At 37.8% G+C, this 17,885-nt stretch overlaps 1 protein-coding gene across 8 annotated transcripts in view; it reads right to left on the bottom strand.

Annotated features, from left to right (window-relative positions):
• The window catches only part of NRG3 (neuregulin 3), a 1,040,976-nt gene that overhangs the window by 11,105 nt on the left and 1,011,986 nt on the right, over window positions 1-17,885 (bottom strand). For all 8 annotated transcript variants that reach the window (XM_058542792.1, XM_058542796.1, XM_058542793.1 and 5 more), the window contains 2 exons: window positions 16,135-16,261; window positions 421-548 (listed from right to left, as the gene is read on the bottom strand). In XM_058542792.1, coding sequence (XP_058398775.1) covers window positions 421-548; window positions 16,135-16,261 — 255 coding nt within the window. The remainder of the gene's footprint in view (window positions 1-420; window positions 549-16,134; window positions 16,262-17,885) is intronic.

Below are 17,885 nucleotides of genomic sequence, written 5' to 3'. Positions count from 1 at the left end.
GCTTCCTCCCCCTGGAAAGTTTTCTTCGTGTGAGAACCATGTTGAAAGACCTGGAGCGTGTCACATCAGCTACCTAGGGAAGAATTAGTCATTAAATTTCCAGACAGTGATAAGGCAGGCTAGGAAAAATCATGTTTTTAATAGTTTTCCAGAATGCAACAGTTTCATTCACTGGTCTGTGTCTGAAGCTTTGAGGGGTGTTGTTAATAGTTCCTTTAAGCTTCTTCTAAGAGCATTGCTGCCTGCTGGTATCTTTGGTTTACCTGCCGTGAACTGCTTGAGCATCCACTCCGTGGAGAACTACAGGAGAAGCAAGAACAATCGTCTCTCTTGAATAATGTTGCCATTCCTTGTCATGTGTTGTCCAGCATTAAACATAGTGTGAACACACCCTTTCCCACCATGATTAGCTACTTGTACCTGTGGTGTTTGACAGATTGGCTTCCTCTGTCAGGAGAAGAGACCTCTGTGAATGAATGGGGGCCGGCAAAACTTGACTCCATCATTTTCTCCAATGCAGTCACAGGATGCCTTTCCGCTTTTGAATACTGTGGGAAATCACATGCACAGAGTTGAGCTGGAGAACAACATATGAGAGGAGGGCCTATAACACTATAGCTAGGTATCGAAGTTACTGAAACTTGCCAGTAACTTTTCCACTGGCACCTGATCGGGAGAATGACAGAGACATCATTTGCATCCCATTTCTCACACACTGCTTGTGTTCTCCCCTTCTTCCCCTAAAACTCTCTGTGATTAGATAAGGTCCATTTAAGATGGTTCTTCATTTTAGAATCCTGAATCTGACTTCTCATTTTAATCTACACCCACGGTACAAGGCTGTCATTGTGCCTGACAGCCAAAAAAACACAAGTATGTTTTATTCAATGTTCCTTTTACAAAAAAATAAAATAAAATAATTATTAGCTAAACTACTAATATTTGGGATTCAATAAATGCTGATTGAATGAACTTCAGAACATTCTCGGAATTATGGAGGACATTGATTCAGAGTATCTTCCTGCTTCCCTCTTTCAGCCTGTTCCCGGGTAATTATCACGTCTAACAAGAGAAATTTGTGAGAATTTCACTCTTTATGGTTATTAACCCTCAAGTTTCACCTTTCACTATGGTATCTCATAGGGCCCAGAAGCCTAAAGAAAACCTACAGAGATGACACATGAAGAAAACCTTAGCCCCAAGGGACATACCACGTGGCATCTCAACCAGCCAGCAAGGTGTCAAGTGTAAGGCTGCCCGGAAACTTGGCACGGGAACAGGCAGCAAAGGGTAGCAGGTTTCTCTTCTAGAAACTCCAGACGAAAACTCTGAGAAATGACATCTTAAGAATGCTAATCAAACTGGAGAGATTTTGAAAGCTGGATATTGATATACAATGTATGAACAAGAATTTCACAGAAAAATAAAGACAGATATGCAATATACATATGAAAAGGTATACAACTGCATTCGTTGTAAAGCGATAAAAATCAGAATAGAGAAAATTAAATTTCAAGAATATCTAGTAAAGGCAAAGATGCAAGAAAAGTAGAGTTTGTGCTCCCTTGTTGTACAAATTGGCAATATGTTCCAAAATGTTAAATATACAAACTTTTTGACCCAGAATACCACTTCTAGGAATTTTCATCACTAATATAACCGTAAAGTTCAAGATGATGTAATCTCCAGATTATGTCAGTGCTACAGTTTTAATAACAAAACAGAGAACAAACACAAAAGAGAAACAATTGGAAACAACAGAAATGTCCACAAATGGACAGCCACCGAAAAGAATAAAATCAAGGTACAAAAAAGTATGTATAATATGAATCTATTTCTGTAAATAAGGAAAATGCAGTAAACAGATATATATATATAGTGGGTATATGCATGTGTGTATATACGTATGTATTTTTCTTTGTGTATGCATATACACATACATAGATTTTACGTGTACATATACATGTACATTTCTGTGTACGTCTTTGCATGTCTATATGTGTGTTTTACCCAAACAACCAAAACAGATGCACATGGAAAAAAAATGTAAAATAAACTATTAACTAGGTGTTATCCTTGGGGAAAAGTATATCAGTGGGTACGGGCTATGGAGACTAGGGAAAAATGTCAAGGTTATGTAACCTTAAGTCCAAAATCTCTAACAATTTTCTTTTTAAGTACTTCCAAAGTAAACCACATAGTGGCAGTATGACTATGCCTTGAATCAGAATCTGAATTCTACAAAATGGACTTAGAGAAGCTGGCCAGACTTCTTGCAAAATGGAGTAAATTGACATGGAACAAAAAGGAGATACGGAGAAAATTTGGAAGATGTTGTTTTCAACAACCCAAAATTACAAAGATCCAAAAAAGAAAGGAAACATATTCATGGGTGCTTCTTTATTGCTAATTTAAGTTGTTTATTACAAACCATCTATGGAAAAAGTGAATTGAATGGACATGTTACTGAAATGTAACCAATATCCTGAATTTCTATCTGACTTCCAGGTTCTATAAAAGACCTATTGGTTTTTTCTTTCCCTCCAACGTCAAATAAATTGGTTCAAAAGACAAACTCAGATGACTGGAAGCTACAGCTACAGAAACCAGGGAGATGACCTGGGGACATCCGTGCAAACCAGAGGAGGTAAGCCTCTGCTCTGCTCCTGCAGACGGCTTTCAGGGGCAACGTCAGCCAAGTGTTTCTGGAGCATCCAGATTTTCGAGCGAAATCACTGAATCATTAAAAGTGAGCAATCTATTCATTTTTTTTTTAAACAACGCGTACCAAAAATTCAGCTTTTGGGTCATTAGTTCAGAACCTCTGCTTTGAATGAGACTTTTCGTCCTGAGACCTGGAGGGCCTTGTTCAACATCTCGGGTAAAAGTTTTGAATAGAATCAACCTCTTACTTGTTCTGCTTATTTGTAGTATTTATAACAGACGTGTTCTAAATCTCTTCTTTCAAATTCCTGGATTGTTGCTATACAGTTGCTTTCAATTGTAGGATTTTGGTCCAGTGACACGAATTTGTTTCTAAAATTTATTATTTTGGATCTTTTTCCTTTCTCTCACAGCCATTATGAGAATCATTTTCATTTCAGTAGCTGCCTGTCACCTGAGATTCAGGTTTAAATTGTTAATATTCCTATCCAGGGTTGGTTGAGACATGTAGAAACACTAAAAAAAACCAATAATTTGGCAATCCTTAAAACTAATATGCCATGCATGTTGGTTAAGATGAATTTAGAGATAGCTTCTAGTTTTCAGTTCTGACAAGTAAAGAGCTTGGAAGTCACCATTCCTGTCCTTACAATAGGAAAAAAGCTGAACAAAGTGAAAATCAATGACTACTCTTACATCCTTCACATAATTGAGGTTGAAGGGCAAACTACCACTCTGAAACCTGGAGAGATGAATGAATACAGAGAATCATAGTCAAGATCAGCTTACCTACAGCAGAATCTGCCAGAACCATAAATTGGTAGGAACACTGGAGTGATAATTTTGATAAGATGTTGGAATCTATGTGTGGATTAGAGTAAAAGTAATAACCATCTGAAGGCTACAGTCTTAGGGAGAGTCCCCATACTTTCATAGGTTTACCTCTGGGAACCAAACCAGACTCTTAAAACAAAGAACCAAAAAAAAAAAAAAGTCATCTCATGTCTCTAACAGGGGAAGGGGAAAAGCATTCATTTTGAAATGCAGGCAGAGTGTTCTCCATTTCAACTGCCTACTCTTCAGTATAACAGACTTTACTGGAGCCTTATCTCACCTACAGGAAGAGCATTTCCCTGACTCCACCCCCCGGAGCCTTCTTGTCTCACATAAGGGAGAAAAGAGGTAAAGAAACACTTCTGAAGGTCACAGCCCAGGAATACAGGCCCACTAAAAGAGTGAAACCTAATCAGAAGGTCATAGATAAGTTCCTCTCACCACATCAACAGGGCTCCACTATAATAACGGTAGATTACAGCTGAAAAGTTGTAAGACACAGACTCTATTTGAGAAGGAGTTCTTAGGGAAAACTAAAGACACAAATAGAAACCAAAAAAAAGACACTGGAGGATTTGAAAGTCCTTGGCATCAACAGCTACAGCAAACATTAAGCAAAACCCAACTACTAGCCAAATTAATATAAAACGTTACACTAAAGGTTTATTTAACTCACTGACTATTGCCCAACATATTATGTCCACCTTTTAACAAAAAATTATGTGGCATACTAAACGACAGGAAAAAAATGAAGTCTGAAGAGACAAAGGAAGCACCAGAATCTGACTCAGAAACCACAGAAATGTTGGAATGACCAGACAGGGAATTTAGAATATGCTAAAGGCTCTAAAGGAAAAAGACTGCATGAAAGAACAGATGGGTACTGGAGGTAGAGAGATGGAAACTCTAAGAAATAGTCAAAAGCAAATGCTAGAAATCGAAAACACTGTAGCAGAAATGATGAATGCACTTGGCAGGCTCATCAAGAGACTGAATACAACCAAGGAAAGAATCAGTGAGTTTGAGTGTAAGTCAACAGAAACTTCCTGAAATGAAACACAAAGCAAAAAATGAATACACAAATAAAAGCAAAAAAAAAAATAAGACAAGCAAAAAGAGAAGATAATATTCAAGAACTGTGAGATAATTTCAAATGGTATAAAATACGCATAATTGGAATACCAGAAGGAGAAGAAAGAGACAATGGAGCAGGAGAAATGTTTGAAGTAATAATGATTGTGAACTTTCCAAAATTGTTGACAAGCACCAAACCACAGTTACAGGAAGCTCATAGAACACCAAAACACCATGAATGATAAATGCTAAAAATCTACACCACAGCATATCATTTTCAAACTATATTTTTAAAATAAGAGAAAGAAAAGAACAACACACAAAATAATAAATTGCTGGGGAAGAAAAGCCAGAGAACATAAGAACTTTGCCTATAGAAGAAAAAAATTAAGAAATACAGTGGACTTGTAATCAGAAATCATGCAAAGAAAAAGAGAGAGAAGTGAATCATTTAAACTGTTAAAAGAAAAAAAACACACACCAAACTAGAAATGTATCTCTAGGGAAATTATCCTCCAAAAATAAAGGAGAAATAAAGTCTTTCTCAGATAAAGAAAAACCAAAGAAATTCATCAGCAGTAGACCTATCTTGCAAGAAATTTTAAAAGCTCTTCAGAGAGAAACAAAATGATATAGGTCAAGATTTCATCTTTTTCATGGCTGGGTAGTACTCCATTGTACATATATACTACATCTTCTTTACCCATTCATCCATTGATGAAATCTTGCCATTTGCAACAACATGGATGGACTTTGAGGGTATTATGCTAAGCAAAATAAGTCAGACGGAGAAAGTCAAATACCATATGATTTCACTTATATGTGGAAGACAAAACAACAACAACAAACAAACACATGGATATAGATAATAGATTGGTGGTTGCCAGAGGGGAAGGGGGGTGGAGGAAGGGCAAAAGGGGTAACGGGGTACATTTGTACAGTAACAGATAGCAACTAGATTTTTGATAGTGAATATGTTGTAGTCTATACAGAAGTCAAAATATAATGATGTACACCTGAAATATGTATGTTATAAACCAATGTTACCTCAATAAAAAAATAAAAACTAAAAAAAAATGTTATAGGTCAGAAACTCAGACCTATATAAAGAAAGAAAAATGTCAGAGAAGTGATAACTAAAGGTAAATCAAAATACTTTATCTTTCTTATTATTAATAGATCAAATAGAAAAATAATGTTTGTTCAAAGTAATAATGTATTATGAGTATAGTACATACACAAGTTAAATGATTGACAGCAATTTTATAAAGGACAGGAGAGATGAAGTGGGAATATTCTGCTATAAAATACCTGTACTAACCATGAAGTGGTAAAGTGTTGTTTGAACGTGGACTTAGATTAGCTATAAATGGATATTGAAAATTCTTGGACAACCACAAAAAAATTATAAAAATAAATATAATTGATATGCTGGAAGAGGGGAAAAAATGGAATCATATGAAATATTAAAACCAGAGAAGAAAGAGAATAGAACAAAAAAAAGGAAAAACAAGTGCAAAGAATAGAAAACAGTTGTAAATATGGCAGAGAGTAATTGAATTATATCAATAATCATTTTAAATATTCATGGTCTAAATACACCAATAAAAATACACAGATTGTGAGCATGGATGAAAAAACAAAGCCCAATATATGTTGTCTACAAGAAACCCACTTTAAATATAAAGACACAGGGATGATAAAAGTAACAGAGTAGAGAAAGATATATCATGCTAACACTGATCAAAAAAAGCTGGAGTAGGTATATTAATTTCAGACAAAGCAGACTTCAGAACAAGGAAAAATATTAGTGATAAAGAAGGATAAAAGAAGTATCATTTACCTAATGATAAAGGGGCCAATTTTCCAAGAAGATAAAAGAGTTCTTCACATATACACATCTAACAACTGAGCATCAAAATATATAAGGCAAAAACTGATAGAAATGCAAGGAGAAAGATAAATCCACTATTAAACCAGGAGAGTTCAACATCTATCTATTAGCAATTGACAGATCTACCAGACAGAAAATCATTAAAGATATAGTTGATCTTAACAGCACTCCCAAGCAACTGGATCTAATTGATATTTGTAACTCTTGCAAAACAGCAGACTACACATTCTTCTTGAGCTCACATGGAACATTCATCAAAATAAATCATATTCTTGGCCACATAAACACTTTAAGAAATTTTAAAAAAAAGAAATCATACAGAGTATATTCTCAGATCACCTGAAATTAAACTAGAAATCAATAACAGAAAGATAGTTGGAAAAATCCAAAACTATTTGGAGATTAAACAACATACTCATAACTAACAGAAAGTTTAAAGAAAAAGTGGCAAGAAAAATATTAAAATATTTTTAACTAAATGAAAATTAAAATAAAACATCAAAATTTGTGGGAGGCAATGAAAGCAGTGATTAGAGACAAATTTACAACATTAAATTCTCATTTGAAAAGAAGAAATATCTAAAATCAATAATCTAAATTTCTACTTTAGGAAACTAGGGGAAAAAAAAGAGTAATTTAAACCTAAAACAAGCAGAAGAAAATCATAAAAATTAGAGAAGAAATTAACAAAATTGAAAACAGATAAAGACTAGAGAAAACAGAAGCAAAGGTGATTCTTTGAAATGATCAATAATATTGATAAATTTCTAGTCAGGCTAATCCAGAAAAAAAAAGAGAGGAAATTACCAATAATAGAAGTGAAAGAGGGGCCATCGTTACTATACCCATGGACATAAAAAGGTTAATAAAGGAACACTGGGAATAATTCTATGCCCTCAAATTTGATAAACTAGTTGAAATAGGCCAATTTCTTGAAAGACACAAATTACCAAAATTCACACAAGGGGAAATAGGTAAACTTAATAGTCCTATATATATTAAACAAATCTATTAACTAAGTATCATTTAGGAGGTCTGGAGATCTCAGAAACGCAAACTCTGAGAAGGGAAAGTAACTGTATTGCAAATGTGTGAAAGACCATCAGTAGGAGGTGGGGGTCGGGGGATTTCTGTCCTCAGAAACGTTGGAAATGAATGGAATCTGTAAAACTAAAGGCAAAGGTACTGCACATGAGCACTGTCTCCTTGCTTCCAGGCTCTCTCAGCAGATAATAATAATAAATATATATATAAATAAATATAATAATTATATATAATATATTAATATAAATGTATATATGTCTTGCATTGTATATATTATGAATTATATATTATAATATATAATATTTATAAATATTTATTTGTATATTACATAATGTATTATTATATATTATAATTATATATATATATATATATATATCTTTGATCTGTCTGTTGAGAGGGCCTAGAAGCAAAGAAAAACTCAACAAAAACCCCAGAAAACCTATACTGAATTGATGAGTTATGTCAAATTGATACAGGGACCAACTAAAAGAGCTACCAATGGCCAAAGCTGAAAATATTTGATCATAAAATAATTAAATAGTATTTAACTATTGGATTATAACTCAAAGTATAAAAAAAGTATTCATTAGTTCATTCTCTTATAAATAAATGATGAAATAAGTAAATAAATGAGGAAGAAGAGACAAACCCTTTGCAGTAGAATTCCAAATAAGCTAAGTAGATGCTCCACCCTCACAAAGGGGTACAATAACTCCCCACTCCTTAAGTGTGGGCTACATGTAGTCGCTTCCTTCCAAAGAGAACTCTGTAGAAAGGGAGGGGGCAAAAGAATACCGTCACGGTGGAGCAGCCTGACAAATACTCCCTCGGGTGGACGACAAGAGTGGTGATCACCAGTGATAAATCTTACTGATGGCAGGCACTTTCAATAGGATGTGATGAAAATGGTACTTTACCTTGTGGTCTTTCTCCCAAACCCCACAACCCCAGCCTAATCATGAGAACAACATCAAACTAATTCCAATAGAGGAACATTCCACAAAATATTGATCAGTCCTCCTAAAAACTGTCATGGTCATCAAAACAAGGAAAATCTCACAAAATGTCACAGCCAAGAGGAGCCTAAGAAGACATGACAACTAAAGGAGATCTTGAAACAGAAGAAGCAATTAGGTAAAAACTAAGGTAATCTGAATAAATTATGGATTTTAGTTAATAATAATGCATCAATATGGGTTCATTCATTGTAACAAATGTATCATATTAATGTACCATGTAAATAATAGAGGAACCTAAGTACAGCATATATGCAAAAGCTCTGTACTATCTTCACAACTTTTCTATAAATCTAAAACTGTCCTAAAAAATAAAGTGTACTTAAAAAAATATAAAAGATTTTTTAAAAAGCAAAAGATACACACCAAAAAAAAATTTTAGAGACTAAAGGCAGAATTCTGCCTCCCTTTGTTACCCAGCCCACCAATCCCATAGGACTTTAACCACAGCCCAACTCAGAACAAGTCTAACATGTTCTCTTTAGCTTACAGGAAACCACAAAGAGAGGAAAGAGGAGATGGCTGGGACGTATGGTCAAAAACAGTTAAAACCGGTTGAAGGCAACATGGCAGCCTGACTTGACCTGACATAGACCCCAAAGCTCACTATAAGCTCATTGTAATATATTACTATGCTATATAACACACCCATCAGTGCCATGACAGTTTACAACTGCCACGCCAGTGGCAGGATATAATCAAATAAGGAAAGAAAAGAGGTGGCAGCCTTGTTGCCCCTTAAGAGCCTGCCCAGTTCCTGGAATAACTATGCATATTCCTCCCCTTTATCACCTCAACTCCTTATAATAGCTGCTTAAACTCCCCAAGAGCTGAGAAGCTGATAGGCGAACTCAGTTCCCACTTCTCCATTCTTTGGCCATTGAATAAAGCTTGTGTTACTGGAGTCCCAGGTTCGGTCTCAATTCAAAGTTACAACACGGAACAGAGGAAGAACCCCAAGAGGAAGGGCAAGAGAACTTTCTGGGGTCTCTCCCCAGATGGAGAGAGACTTCAATTGGTAACAACTTTATTTTCCTGAGCAGCTCAGCTGTAGGCCCTCAAGGTGCATAACCACTCAGCAAAATAGTTAGTCTGTACCAATCTTCCTTAAAGGTAGTTTAACTGACCACGATTACAGCCTTCGGATACTTTATCCTCTACACTGAAAGCATTTAAAACAGTTCCTTCCAAAATTTATGCAGTTCCGTCCCTGGGAGAATTTAAGGTTAGCACAATTTTATCCATCAGATTACATCTGCAGCAAAGTTTCAGTGCTCAGGCCTCTTGCCTATCTGGCCCTCCCCATTAAAATTTCTCTACAATGTTACAAAGTCTGGCAGTTGATTGTGTGCTCTTTCTTTGCAATTACACAGATCTTGACTTTTTGTGTGTGTATGTTTTGTTAAGACCTCATTTGGTATAATGTGCAAAATGTCATTTTAATATTGAACAAGGAGATGCCACAGTCCACTCATTGACTGGTCATTTCAGCACCAGCCAAAGCACTTTCCTTTTAAACACCCACAGAGCCCTGCTCAATACTGTCATTTCATGGGGAGCACTCATCCCAATTGGCTCCCCTGAAAGCCTGTCTTGCGCAGGTGCTCCCAGGTGCTGGGGACTTCCACTGTTGTTTGCCATCACCTGCCTTGCTCCTACCACCTTGTTGGTGGTGCAGTGAAATCAAGATATTGGTCAAACAAGCAGGCACATGTTGGCAGCAGAGCAACAACGTTGTGTCCAGGCCCACCACGTGCATGCAGAGAGAGTCAGAAGGTTAAATGAAAACGGTGTCTGTGTTGGAAAGCAATGTTGACAGAGCTGATAATCACCTGGTCTAGAAGCCAGGCAATAAAGGCAGGAGAGAGGACATTTTTAAATGGTTTTAAATGCCTGTTTCTCTGTGTTGCTCCCAGCTCATTTATATCTGTGTCAAAAAGTTCTTTACTGCAAGTTTGACTTATGAGCCCAGAGGATGGTGAAAGTGAGTGGTTATGACATGTTTTAGAGCGTGATTTCATATGGATCTCAAAGGCAAATAATTAGAAACAACTTAACCAGTGTTGCTATTTTGAGAATTTTGGCACCCTGTACCAGAGCAGGAAGAACTATAACAACTGCAGTCAAACTTGAGCACATTTCTACTGAAGCAAAATCATATAGCTAGATAGCCTTTCCAGACACTGGGCACAGCAAGCACTCCCCCCATCCCCATCCCCTACCACCTACCACCCCATCTCAGTCAGGTGCCCCTTCAGCCAGGCTGACTGAGCACTTCTTATTTATTCTCTCTTCTCAGAGAGTTCTTGGCTACTCCTATTGTCAGGTTAACTCCCAGACCTGCCTACTATGAGCTCTAATAACACTGTTCACTATTGGCTGTGGGCCTTGGCATGGATAGGATTCCACATTTGCTTGTGGGATTATTTGATTAATATCTATCACCTACAGTAATCAGTAAACTCCTTGAAAGTACATTGTCATTTTTGGTCATCATTATATTCCTAGTCCTTAACAGAGTGCCTGGTACTTACTAGATATTTAATATAAATTTAAACAAATAGATGAATGTATGAATCTATAGTGAATCAGTAAGTTAAAGTCTGATATTTAAAACAAAAGATCAGGTTTTAGACTGGAAGTATTCAAAATTAACTTTGATTCACATACAAAGAAATTACCTCTTATGATCAACCCTCTTCAAACTATCTGATGGACTTCCACTCACTCTCAGGACTCAGTTCAAATGTCACCTCCTCTGGGCAGCCTTCACTGATTCCCCCAGCCAATTTTAGATGTCCTTTTCCATTCTCTGATAGCACTTTGACTTAATGTATCTACATTATAAGATAAGTATATGCTTACATATTTGTTTCTACCACTAGCCTGTGAAATCTCCAAGGTCAGGATCCATCTCTTCTGTTTGTATTTTTTAAGCTCTTCATGCAGTGCCCAACACAGAGAAGTACTCAATAAGCACTACTGAATAAATGAATGCCTCTCTCTACCAATTATCCAATCTGTGTTAGGCATTAAATTCTTATTATTCTCTTTTATTCTTCCAATTCTTTCTCATTGAATTTTACCCCCACAAACCTATCTTTCCTAAGATAGCTTTTTAAAAAAAAAGGATGGGAAGGGGTATATAATTTTGCTCCCTTACTTTTCACTTATGTATATTTTCTCTTGATTTCAAGAGAGAAGAATGCTTTATCTCTCTTTTGATGACTTCTCTTTCTGATCTCTGAAACAAGCTGAGAAATTTCACTCTCTAGACTGATCTGGAGGTTATAATTCTAGCCCTAGCTCTCTCTTCACTCGGGACACAGTAAATGAGGTTAGCTCATCTCTTTGAGTCACAAATGCTTCACTGGTGAATGATGGTAAGGGCTAGATGTTTCTAAGGCACTGCCAGGTCTAATTCTGCAGCCTCAGAGTCAAGTGTTTCCAGAGCATCATGTTGCTTCACTGGACTAGATGTTTCACATCTTGTTAAATAACTGTAAAGCGAAAATCTTCCCCATGAATGTTTAATGAATTTGAGGGAATGCCAGACACAGACAATTCATTTGTTAAACACTGCAATTTGCAAAGAATTTGCTTGGGCTTCAAGATAAAATAAAGACAGATTTGCCTGATATATGGTAAGAGAGTAGGAAATGTTCCTTCCCAAGGATTGTAGTGCACTTGGATAACCTGTCACAACTCCATGTAGTAGAAATAAATGTCTGCAGGGGAAGGTTGGTGATAGAACTCCTATGCTAGGCGTTCAGAATTTCCTAATGGCACATTATGCCTCTTGAGCTTGGATGCTGGACTTCCTTACCACTCTCGACACTTGGGAAGAACAATTTTCTGTTGTGGGGGTCTATCCTGTGCATTGTAGGATATTGATCAGCACCTCTATCCTCCACTCATAGACGCCTGTAGCACTTCCCTCCCAAATTGTAACACCCAAAGTGTTTGCCAAATGTTGCCTGGGAAGCATTGCCCCCTGTTGAGAACCACTGAGTTATAAAGATGTGAGGCTGGCTCTGAGCAACTCATTAGCTGTCTGACAGAGGTTAACTTTCTCAAGCTTTGAGCCCCATTTCCCTCTTCTGCACGTCTTGGGGGTAAATTAAATAGTCGTTGTTAGGACTAAATGAGACAATGTATTTATATTTTTTAGCTTGATTCTATGTATGTGTCAGTACATCTCACTTGCTATTACTTTTATCACTAATTTGTTTATCACTTTTTGCTATTATTGACACTGGTATTGCATCATAGCTCTTGACAGAAGAAAACAATATAGACCTACAAAATGCTTTCCCAAAGTTTCTTCAGTACTTTTGCATTTTAATATATATGTAAAAATTCTTAGCCACATATCAGATTACTGCTTTCCCTAAGACTACTTGTGCTACCTGGCCTCCAACTGCACAGATGTCCTATATAGTTCTCCTTACATATCTTCAGTATAGCATTGAAAGAAAGCAAATATTCTTAAAATGTTCAGTTCCTCTTAATGGATTATTGATATCTATTCTCCATTACCATTTTTTCCTATAACATTTGGCATGAAAAATTGCAGTCAAATTGTTATTGGATTCTTATAATAAAATTATGAGCAAAATATCAGCACATAATTCACCAAAGTGGAAATTTGACTAGAAAGATGTGAACAGAGATTATACTATACTCTCAAGTAGTGAAATGTAAATTTTTTTTTAAATACCATTTTCTCCTATTAAATTAGCAAAAGAAATGTTGACAAAGGTCTAACAAAGCTGGTAATGACCCACATTGCTTTCTAGCATTGCAATTGATATGTACCTTTGGGAAAGCAACTTGTTCATCCCAGTCTAGTCTTGTTAAAGGGCCCTACTCAGGTAGTCCCTTGAGCCCAAGCTGGCATTGTGTAGACGCTGTGGCTGACATGCCTATGTCTCTTCAGTGCACCTTGTTTTCCTTTTTCTGGGTCCTTAAATGCCTTCCTCCCATATCTACTCTACCTGAACTCCCAATTTCTGTGTAGCTCTTTAGACTGATGATCCCTTGGAATCTGTTATCCTAGCTGACCACACCACCACTCAAGACAAAATGTCCTATATATACTCTCTTTATTCAAAAATGGGATGAATATAAGAAGACGCTTTCCCACAATCTATCTTGGGCCCTGAGGGAATGATCTCGTTGAGCCTACCCGTTGCTGCTCTGAGCCAACATACAAAATGTTGGGGAGGAGCAGGCTGGAAAGGAAGGAAGAGGGAGAGAAAAAACAAATCATAGGTACTCAGAGGTCTTTCAAGTGTTGGAACCCCTACAGCTAGTAATTTGTTTCTTGTAATTCCAATCCTAATAATTCCAATCAAATGACGGGTACAGGGAGCACATGAGCGAACAGTTTATTTTGTTATTGTTTTAATAGTAAACTATAGGAAGGAACATGAATGTCTACTAGGAGGAGTAAGATGAGAAAACTGAGAGGTGGCCGCTTTGTGGACCATGGTGCTATGTGCTGAGTGAGTTTGTGGACATCATAAAGCAGACAGAAAATGCTCTCGATCACGCATTAGGTGAAGAAGGATCAAATCTGTGCTCTGGCTACAGCCCTGTAAATGGCATAGGGAATGACAAAGACTCTTTTCTTGACCAAACTTTAGACAGGCTCCTCTTCGCCCTCTTTTTGACTAGGCCTCAACTGTGGCCTATAAAAACTGCAGATCCTCAGCACTTGCCCCTACACTAAAAGACCTGAATAAATTCTGACATGGTTTCTAACAGCTTAAGGCTGCACCCCCAGGATGATCTTAACCCCACTTAAAGTGCCTGCCTGAGAAAAAAACAAAAAAAGTCAAGGCATCCAAAAGAATGTGCTGTTTGTTCTAGCCGATGCCTGAGGTAGGCCCCGACCTCCCTTTCTTAGAGCATTTACTAAAAAGGGTTTACAGTTGTAACCCTTCCTCTGCCCCTTTGAGATATATATGCATCTTCTCCAACTCAGGAGTGTCTTTCTCAAGGACCTGAAAGCCATTTCTTTGAAATGGAATCATTAGAAAGGATGAGACCTCTGTCTCCCAGTCCCTGTGGAAACACAGCATCCTACATTCAATAATTGCCAGCTAACAGACACAGCTGGCCAAAATCGCATTTACACTGACCTACTCTGTAATTTTTCACTTCCCCGACTCTGTCAAGCCCCCCCCTTCCCCCGCCTTCCCTCATTCTCCCTTTAAAACGCCCAGTCCCCTCTGTGCAATTGAAGTTGAGTTCACTTCACATGAGACTCTCTTCTGTAATGCAATAGTATAATACTGACTAAAATCTGTCCTTACCACTGTAACTAGTGGCCAGTTTTATTTGTCTTTGACGGGTCTAGTTGCTAAGGAATTGAAGCCCTCTATCCCTGCCATTGTTTTAAAGTGGTGGGATCATTAGCAAAAGTCTTTTTTCCGTTTCAGATAAAAGCATTCCCTACACACAGCCGTGAATAAAAGTTTAACAAAATTTTGCTGGGAAGCAACGTTAATTTATGAATTCCACATTAAACATCTAAGTACACCTGTTATGCACAGCGTAATGGCAATTTTTGGGGTAATGATTTCTGAGAATCACAAATGATGTATAAATTCTCAGTGATTTATGCATTTGGAGGGGCGTGAACGTGCTCTGAGGGATTGCCTATTATGCTCAAATACCAGTTTATAACGTGGCCTTTGTTCCTTTGTTTTGTGCCTCAGAATCTGGAAGTAGAGTCTTGTGTGGGGGGCAAAGAATTGCTACCCTGAGAGGAATATTTCAGTATGTCTTAATATTTGCTCGTCTTTAGTTTAGTGTTTTGTGATATATCTCAGAAATGATTAAAACTACTTTGGAAAGAATGTAGGTTCAAAGAGTTTGCATTTAACTTCAAGTTCTGGTATTTGTCAAAGGCCTGGTGTTATGAGGGACAGATTCTGGGACCACGATTCTCAGCTCCCACCCCTCTCCCCTCTGACTGCTCTCCCACCCCACACCTTGGAGTTGTCTTAACATAGCATGTCTTCTTAGGGTTCCGTGGCTTTATTCTTTCTGTTTGTTCCAGTCTCTTGTCCTTAGCTCTTTGACTGTCACATTCTTATTCTTCAAAACCCAGTTCAAGCCTGGCTTTGGTGTGAAGCAGCCTCCATGTCTGCCCCCACCCACCTCTAGTTGGTGTCCTCTTCTCCAGCCTCTGCTGCAGTGTCAACCACTGCAGTTCACGCACTCCCTCTGGTTGTGGTGTTTGTATTTCTTATGATCCCTAAGATCCCATATGGTAGGGAACACTGTATTCCTGGTGCCCAGCACAATTGCTGACACGAAGTAAAGATTCAATAAGCATTTATGGAACAAACAACAGAAGTTCTTCTTGCTACCTGAGATTAATTTATATTACAGGTTATAATCAAAAGCTGAGATTTAATTTTTCTTTCTTTCATCCAGTACACATGCACATGCACACACAGGGAACTGCAGGATGATTTAAGCAAAAATCTACACAGTACTGGAAAAAACACACAAGTGTGACTGCAGGCTCCCCGTCCCCTCTGGACTGAGGGTGCTGAGGTGGCCGCGGGAAGAGACATGTAGAACGTAACTTACATTTTGCAGCTGGACATGATTCTTCACCAAGTTTTCTGACTTTGCCGTTGTGCTAGATGCTTTGAGACTGTAGTTTTTACCATTTTGTGGGTCTTTCAGCTGCTCTTGGATTTGTTTAGCTTGTTTCCTGCAGATTTCAATAAATAAATAGTTACATAAATTTATTCTATTCAAATTTTTACTGGATCACTCATTCCCACTGTCTCTATTTGTTACTTGCTAAAGCTAGATAAACTCAGTGAACAAAGAGAATCCTTCCTTCATTTTCAAACCCACCAAGAAATACTTCTACTTTAGAGAGAAGCTGGTATTATCCATCACCATACAAGGATTCACACCCTGTGGTGCTCCAAAGGCAGAGAGAAACATAATGAGCTGCCCTGGCCCTGGTGAATGTAAGAGTTCCTGAATCCAGAGAGCTCCGCTGCGAGGAATTGGAAACGCTCTGAGGAAGTGACCGGTGGAAACGTGGAAAGCTGGGGCCTAGCGGCCACACATAACGCAACATTTGTATTTGTACAATTCAAATATGTGTAGCCTGATTGCATGGCTTGCATTTATGCTATAACATGTGTATATTTTCTCTTTTACAGTTTAGAAACAGTTTATTTATTGTTACAACAGCCCTGAATATAGAGATTTTTATTCCTACATTGTAAATAATAAAAAATAGTTACCTCTTAAAGAGCACCTCACTCTTTGCTCTACTCTGTACCCTCAACTACTACTCAGGAGGGTCAAGCCACTTGGCCATGGTCCCACAGCTTCTCAGTGGGAAGGCTTAGATGACTCAGTTTTTGGACTCCAAATAAAGAGCTCCTGCCTACATATGTGGAGTGACTGTTGTCTGAGTCATTCAGTGGCTGTACCAGAAGGATGTAACAAATTACTCCCTTATTAGCTACTCCCTCCCAAGAGCTTCACAGCAATTCTCTATCAGCAGAAGACTCGGTACCCACGAAACAAAGTTTGCAGAATCATCCGCCCTGAACTTTCGCCTCTTCCCCAAGGTCCCCTGCCAAGAATGGAGCCATTGGTGGAGTATGTGCACTCCTGTAGTGAGCTCCTCCAGGCAGGCAACACTCTACGAAGCACGGGCCTAGTTATCGGAGGGACCAGGATTTGAATCTTAGCTCTAACACCCACAAGTTTTGCTTTGCTTTATGAAATCAAAATGATTGATTTCTCACTTTCCTCACCCATAAATGGAGTTTGTAAAAGCTATCTTTCATGGATACTGTGGAAACTAAATGTGAGAGCACGTGTGAAGTGTTCATCTCCTCCCCTCATCACTGAGCAAGCTTAGTTGTACGGGCAGATGCTGCAGAGGAATTCCAGCACTGGTTCCAAGATAAAACAAAAGAATATACGAGTTCCATCGCTCACAAGCAAGTCACAGTATTTGCTACAGGATTTGGAGGCTCTGAGCATCATTACCTCCTTTGAATTTACACCAGTGTGATGTGGCTCTGTTCATTTAAATGTTTCTCTTGTCTTTTCAATTATTTGGGAGGATTTTATCTCCAGTATTCTTAGTTCCTTTAAGCTGTTGTAATAATCTATCTACTTCCTAACAGCTAATCGGTAGCCTATTGTTAAAAATAAGTCTATCATATGAGCATTTTAAGAAGCACATTATAGCCACAAAATCCTATCAGGGATTCACTGATGAAGCAAATGGGAGATCAGGATGTTTCACCAGAGTAAACCATCAGGCAGCAGTAAAGCGGTCTTGGCACAGAGTAAGGACC

The sequence above is a fragment of the Diceros bicornis genome, chromosome 6 (genome assembly GCF_020826845.1).
Source record: "Diceros bicornis minor isolate mBicDic1 chromosome 6, mDicBic1.mat.cur, whole genome shotgun sequence".
In the NCBI taxonomy this organism is placed as follows: domain Eukaryota; kingdom Metazoa; phylum Chordata; class Mammalia; order Perissodactyla; family Rhinocerotidae; genus Diceros; species Diceros bicornis.
This window is presented reverse-complemented; position numbering and strand designations above follow the sequence as displayed.